The 7719-nt window shown below is 34.6% G+C and overlaps 1 protein-coding gene across 1 annotated transcript in view; it reads right to left on the bottom strand.

Annotated features, from left to right (window-relative positions):
- Window positions 1–611: 611 nt before the first annotated feature.
- Window positions 612–7719, bottom strand: part of RPGR (retinitis pigmentosa GTPase regulator) — a 52597-nt gene continuing 45489 nt past the window's right edge. The window contains 4 exon segments of the mRNA XM_072414457.1: window positions 612–2614; window positions 3532–3611; window positions 4231–4279; window positions 5517–5890. Coding sequence (XP_072270558.1) covers window positions 2360–2614; window positions 3532–3611; window positions 4231–4279; window positions 5517–5890 — 758 coding nt within the window. The 3' untranslated portion in view covers window positions 612–2359.

Raw genomic sequence — 7719 nt, 5'->3', positions numbered from 1 at the left:
CTTTACCTGATAACAATGATCTTTGTGGCTATCTATAAGGGTGGGATTCTTCCTACTGGACAGTAATATAAGGAACACTTTGACTGACTAGCACAATTAATGTACTGAGAGCTATAGATATAGTAATTATAGCCAGGGTTCCCAGAAGACCAAAAGTTATTAAAAAGTTTCCCCCATGTTGAAAAGGTTGGGAAAGACCAGTTTACAGTATGCCAGAATCTTCTCTTTTAGAAAAAGAGATTTCCGTACCTCAAGGAGAAATTTTTAGTTATACATAGTCTGGGCACATATTAACTTTGAAGACAAGGATGCAGCAGTGACATAGTAAATATATGGTTTTATATATGCAAAAATCATTTACAATTCCATACTACATGTACCCAAACAGACATAGAAGTATTTATTTAATTTAATGGTTGAGTTGTCCTGTGTCCATACAACACAAATGTTGGTGCTATATGAAAAGCACACATCTAAGAAGATAATTCAATACTTGTCAAAGCATGTTAACACTTAAGAACCACTGGATTAGTTTCCTTAAGAAACACTGTTGTTCTTTAAAGCAAAGGCCACATTGATGTGTTAGTATAACATTCCAAACATAGTGAAAACAATTAAATTAACTATTTTTATTAAAATAAAAATGTTAGAGAACAACGCATTACAAGTTCATGCCATTTTATTAAATATTATATTACCTAAATCACAACAAAATGTAGACCAAAGAATACAAAGGTTCAGGTATAGAAGATATTTAAAAAAATATATATTTCTTTGTTTTACAACACTGAGCAATTAAAGGCCACAGTAATTAAATATATTTTCATTTACACATTCTAATAACATTATAATGAAATTCAGTGCATACACCATGCAAACAATATACATAATTATAAATATGTGTCTGTGTACAGAGATGCAAAATAAGAGCCCCAATGCAAATCACACAGGGAAATTTTGTAGGATACATTTGAAATCTTAAAAAAACCCCACAAAACCTAAGCACTATAAATGTTTTTCTTTTGAAGACTGATTAAAACCACTTAAAAGGCTCAGTTTGGGAAAAAGAGGATAATTAAAAAATCTAATACAATTGCTGACTGCAGTAAAGTGCTGGCTGAAAAACCCTTTCATTGCTAAAAGATCTTGATGTAGTGGAGACAGGCTGTGAAAAGGATAGACAATAGTGTTATTTCCATAAAGTCCCAAAGAAGTTACACATTATTTTTCTTAACTCCAAGAAAAGTAAAACTATTACAAAAATGATTAAGTAATCTTACAAAATGTCAAATCACATGGTTCCTTGAAGGCTGTGGTTAGGATCACAGCTTTAATGACTGCATTAGTGATGTGTGTAGAGATTTGGTGGAGTTGAGAATCCTGGACCTACAAAATCTGAAACTTAGTAGTAGGGATTCCATAATAAGTGCAGGTCAGTCCTGTTACTGTATAGGCAAAACCCCTATATACTCTGTTTTAAAAAAGAGAATATGTAGCAAAAGGACCCTGTACCGCTGAAACTCCAGCATCAAAGTATGGCTAAGTCCTGCTGAGATGGACAGAATACAGTAACAGAAGAACTGGAATGTATATTTGGTGAAAATGCCTATTCTTGTTCCTTAGGTGCTGACCACATGCCTGTACCTGTTTGAGTGATCATTTTTGAAGACCAATATCAAAGACTGGATGAACTATTGCTCTCTTGTGCAGAAATCATGTGACCAAATGTTTAGGCTTTAGCTCATGTGACCAGTGCTAAGGAGAACCTTTTCTCCATTAACAGAAAGAATTTCTATTAATTTTGTATTCTGTAAACATGCTCAACATAGGTTATTTTAACGCTTGATTATAAGGTTATATTGATGTAGGCATTATATAGATTGTCATTATTACTTGTGAAAAATAACAGCATTTAAAAAAGAGGGTATTAAACTGTTTATTCTGCTTTGAAAGATTCTAACATCCCTTAGTTCCTGAGTTACTAACTGGATTTAAGGAAGAGGCTATCTCTTCCAGTAGTAAAGTAAGAAAATCACTATCCTCCTCAAACCATGGACAGTAAGAGGGGTTGTTGCATGGTTTCAAACTCCACCATCATCCTGCAGATGTACAATACTTTTTTTTTTGTTAAGAAATCAGTTTGACAGACAACCATTGCTTTTATTGTACTCCAAATCATTCAACGGCTCTAACCATATAGAAAGATGTTTTTCTTTAAGAAGGGCCAAAGCTGATTGGTAACGTTTAGAGATTGAACAACTTGTGTCTGTTAAATAGCTGTTGATTTACAGTACAGCATGAGGTGGGGTGCCCAAAGATTGACATTTCTTGTCAGGACGCACAGGAAGACATATAGCCCTCATAAAAGTACACAGGTTGCGGATTTAGATCTTTTATCTTGCGTGTTCTGTTCATTTTCTGAGTGTTCCTGACGAGGCAGATCAGTAATTTTAGTATCTTCTTGCTTAGTGTTCTGTTTTTCATCTTTGCCATGTGTAGATTTTTCTGCTTCTTTAGCCTTTTCAGCGTTGCTTTCTTTTGAAGTATTAGCTATGCTTCCATTTCCTTGCAGTGACTTCTGACTTGTCGACAACCGTTTTTTAAATAGGGATAACTGCAAATGGATTTAAAAAGTGAATATTTGCTTTACTGGCCTAATAATATACCTCTTTGAGGCTACAAACAACATTTAATCACATAAAACTTAGATTTACCAATAACAATAATTAAAACATATATAAAGCCATTCTGTGCAAGAGCTAGTTTTCTAATGACTTTGTGTTATATTATTCTAGTATGAACGCAAAAAGGATAAAAATAGTTATTTAGTACTAGAAGGTAATTTAAATATTGGCATATGAATTTTTTTGGGTAGAATTGATTACAGTATAATTTATTTTAGTTATAGTCATATTGGATCAGTTCTCCTATAATACAAGCAAACATTGACTAGATTCTCCATCTCTTTTTAGCTCTCAAATGCCACAAAAAAGCCCTATGAACTGCCTATGGTCTCAATTACTAAAATCACAAATAAGCTTTATCTTCTCAATGACATTTCAAACGTAATTTGTAGCATTTTTAAATGTAAAGTTTTCCTTTAAAATAACTGGCAAACCTGCCATTGTTATGCTGCCATTGTTATGTTATAAACTGCCATTTATAGGCATTTGTTTGCTTTGGTGGTTAAACATCTGAATACAAATTTATAGGAATGCAAAACCTGGTTAAAGCAGGTCAAATGTGGGTCAACTGCATGTAAATACATTCTAAATGATTCCAGAAACATCTTAAACTGGCTGCCATTAACATTTGTGAAAAAGTTTTCAACACATGCCCTTCTTTTATCTTATTACCAAAAAAAAAACAAAAACAAAAAAAAAACAGGGTTCTGCCCATCTTTCTACCCTGAAATGCACTGTTTCATCTGAAGACAGGTGGATAATAATAACTTTGTTTACCAGCTCTGTTCTGTGCACACGTTTATAAAAAAGCATTTAGATAAATCGATAATATCAATAGGTGACTTACCCGTCTTGTTTTCTCAAAAAGTGATGATTTGGTTACATCATTTCCTGAAGACTGGACTTCATTAACACTTTTATCTAGTTCTGTAAGTGAATTATAATGGTAGAGATAATATTTCTGCTCATTGGGTAAATCACTATTTTGAAAATCATCTGTGAGATCCCTGGACTGGAAATTCTAAGCAAAAGCATTTAAGAAAATGTTTAAATGCATTTAAAGAAAATGCTTATATACTCAAAGGAATGATAAACTGTGTCTATTTTTGACGCCACACTAGTTGTACAATTGTACAATAAAAAGTATATATGTGAACATAGTCTTTATAATCTATAAACTCCATTGTAAGGGAACAAATATATTGTAGTAAAGGGGTATTAAAAAACAAGAGGACCCACAAGAGCTTTCAGTGGTAAGAACACTTGGCAATTCCTAGGTCCCTCCATTCCTAAGTAGTTATGCTTGTGATTAAGACCCAAAAAGTGTCCCGGATTAACCCTTTTGATAAAATTAAATGTACAAGTAGGAAAATTATTTGCCAAAATATTTTGTGTAACAGTTTTAGATAAAAGTTATTAGGCAATATTACTTTATCTCACAAAAAAACCATGACCATTCACATGGTAGTCATCAAAATAGTAATTATTAATCAGCATACAGTTTTTAAATGGAGAGAAAAAAGCCTAAGCTGCAAATAATACATACCACTGTCTGCTTTGCTGTTAGAAACCGTCTGTTCAGCATTTTTAGTGACCTGATGACAAAAAGCTTTAGATTAACTAACTTTTGCAAAAAGACAGCTAAAAATATACTAAGTATTATCATAAAAGAAAGAAACCTTTACATAATAAACAGATAAGCATATACTATCTGAACAATATGAAAAAATACTTTTTTTGTGAAACAAAGGATAACATAAAAGTTTCACAAGTGTTATCAGTCTTGTGCCATGTGCTCTGTACAAACATTTTAACCTCTTGTTTATAACCGTGTGACATTCAGTGATTCTGTCTGGTCTTGATTCAGCTGATCAATTTAAAAACACAAAAGACCCAGAATGCACTAGCATAGTGAAAATCCTAATATATAAAACATTATAAAAAAAAAACTTCTCACAAAAGTGAGATGAATAAACATATTTACTCATCATGTGGGAAATATTGTGTTCCAGCAATTGTCAGCCAATAGTTTTTTAAAAGTTTATGAACCCACCCCTTCCTACATTGATTTCTAGTAACTTTGATTTATTCAGAACAGACTATTTGCCAAAATCATAGTAACAGTGCAAGTGAAAGGGAAAAGCAAAATTTATCTAATTACAATTCTTTGTGCATTTATTCCAGATCACTGCAGTACCCAATGTAAAACATTAAATATGTGCTGGTAATGGTATTACCATTGTATGTATAAGGTAAAAACTGGGTCTAGAGGACCTGATTTATTAAAGTTCTCTAAGGCTGGAGAGAATACACTTTGATCAGTGAAGCTGGGTGATCCAGCAAACCTGGAATGGATCTGGCCCAGGATTCAAAACATTTGCTAGCAAATGATTTTAGGAAATCCATTCCATGTTTTTTAGGTCACCCAGCTTCACTGAAGAAAGTGTATTCTCTCCAGCCCTGGAGAGCTTTAGTAAATCAGGGCCAGAGTCAACACAATTATATATTTAGGTGTGCTGCAGTTAGGGGTATGCTAATAGGAGGGCAGAGTGATACATTCAGCAGGATGCTGATTTTTTTCCCACTGTTCAGTTACAGGGTGGAATGGATTAGGGACTTGTATGAGAGGGGAAAGATCAGGTCCCCTTCCTTGCTAGACAGACTAAGCAAGTCTAAGGACTACATGGCCAGAAATACTAATCCTTTAAAATGTTGTTTCACAAAAAACAGTCTCCTTATATGTATTTCATCTGTGCATTTTGCTACTTTTAATCTTTATTTTTTAATGAGCATTCATGTGGTTTAGTTGTTATGTAAAGTTGTTTATAATACCTCTTCTGATGGTTTCACAGGTGATGCTGTTCTGCTCTTATTTGATACAGAGTCATTACTTTCTTTAGTTTTATCATTAGTAGTATTATCCTTCTCATCTTCTTCCTCCTCATCCAATGGCTTTTCTTCTTCTTCTTCTTCTTCCTCCTCCTCCTCCTCCTCCTCCTCCTCCTCCTCATCCTCATCATCATCCCCCTCAGACTCTTCATGCTTATACTCCTCCTGTTTTACAAAGTAATATACAAAACCATCACCTAACTTTCCTAATGGGAATTTGGTTAGCACCATTTGTGATGCTGGAGGCGATGCAATCTCAGTTGAAATTAATTTTACCAAAATATTCACAAAGAGGACCACTCTGGGCTTATGCAAAACTCCAAATATTCAGTTTCAGAATTGTTGAAATTCTGCAGGCATACTTATTACAGATTTACAGCCCTTAAATCTGGGATATACAGCAGTGGTCGCCAACCATTTTGTTGTCACCGACCACTAAATTTACGGACTCCAGACCACGCCTGCGCAGAGAGCCATGCGTCACTTGAAGGGAAAAGAACTTCCCCTAGAGTGATGACATGATGCCAGAACCCACCCCCCTATCAAAAGCCTGAGCCTGTGATAGGAGAGTGGGTGGGCTGTGTCCAGAGATACAACCCGCCCATAGCCCTGAGCCTGTGATGCATATCAGGGACATGGTCCGCATGGCTAGAGCAGCGGACCACCAAAATTTTCACTGCAGACCACAGGTTGGGGACTTTTGGTGTACAGGTTCCGTTGGTTATTAGGGTAGTAGCCATAAGGCCTAGTATACATGAGCAGAAACATTGCCAATTATGCACTCAATGTACCATATTGAAACAATTGATTGTAAGTTCCGAAAACACTGTACATACAGAAACAAGATTCTTCACCTCTGATCCTTTTCCCCATATGGAAAGTTATCAACATTTTAATACAATCCGGTTTAAGCACTTTACTTGTTGAATTTTGACCTTACAAGGGATATTTCACTTAACATAGTGAATGAGGTGAAGATTTGCTGAAATCATTCATTCAAGTCACATGCAAGCAAATTTCTGTTTTCTGTAGAATTATTTGTACATGATTGGATATTCTTTGCAACGTCATTTGCAGGTCATTTGAAAATGCATGGTAATGCAACACATATCTTTTCAGTGCATTTGGCTAAAAGAAGCTCTTTCAGTGCCCTGTAGTTGGATTACAAAACCCCCATCTTCATTCAGTTATACTTTAGAGTTTTGTAACCATTTTTTTTTAAATTGCATAGTTCTAATTTGCACAGTTCTGAAATAAAAGTAAATACAAGTTCATGTTTTAACAAAGAACCCCAGAAGATAGAGCCATCTATTCCGCTCCCCCATAGATCCATCACAATCCAGCTCATTTCCGCCAAGCTGTCCACTGCGCAGGAAGTACATTTTTTCATCAGGTAAGTACTTGTTCTGCTCCAAAACTAACTGGGAGAGCCAAAACAGACACATCCTGTAGATCTTTATGATAAATACGCCATATTGAACAGCCTTATCTTGCCATTGTTAGGCAAGCATTAAAGGCACCCTTGATTTCCATGATTTAAAGGCTTATTGAACTTTCTCTCACTTTTAGTGGGGTGTTTTACCTACTTGCAGACATCTTTTTTTTTTTCATTAAAATCTTCCACCTGCCTTCACTGTAGAAAAAACTGGTTGAACAATCTCAGGACAATTTGCACAATTTGTAATTCAATAAAATTTAAAGGGACAGTATTCATTCCCAAGGCTGATATCAGTACATGCTTCTTTCTGTGGCTATAGGTAATTGGACACAAAAAAGTGCAAGTTTTATGAAATATCACTGGATGGTGCCGCTGGGAAAATGTGTCATGTGACGAGGAATGCATACATCTGTCTGCATGAGAGTTTTTTTTTAATTAATAATTTTGTTTTGTTCTGATATATATATATATATATATATATATATATATAAATGAGTGAGCTAGAAGGTACAAACTGGTAATGTAGATTTTTTTTTTTTTTACACAAGGTTAAGGTTACACAGATTGTTTAAAATTCACTGTTAATGCATTGCTATATTTACCTGTACTTTTATAGCACAAGAAGTTCCACAGTTTCACTGAAGTACAAGCACCCAGCATAAAAATAAATGTAAATAGTGCGCAGCATGGACTAAGGACAAATATCAA

The sequence above is a fragment of the Pyxicephalus adspersus genome, chromosome 1 (assembly GCF_032062135.1).
Source record: "Pyxicephalus adspersus chromosome 1, UCB_Pads_2.0, whole genome shotgun sequence".
Classification (NCBI taxonomy): domain Eukaryota; kingdom Metazoa; phylum Chordata; class Amphibia; order Anura; family Pyxicephalidae; genus Pyxicephalus; species Pyxicephalus adspersus.
Note: the sequence above shows the minus strand (reverse complement) of the source record. Positions and strands in the feature narration are given on the sequence as shown.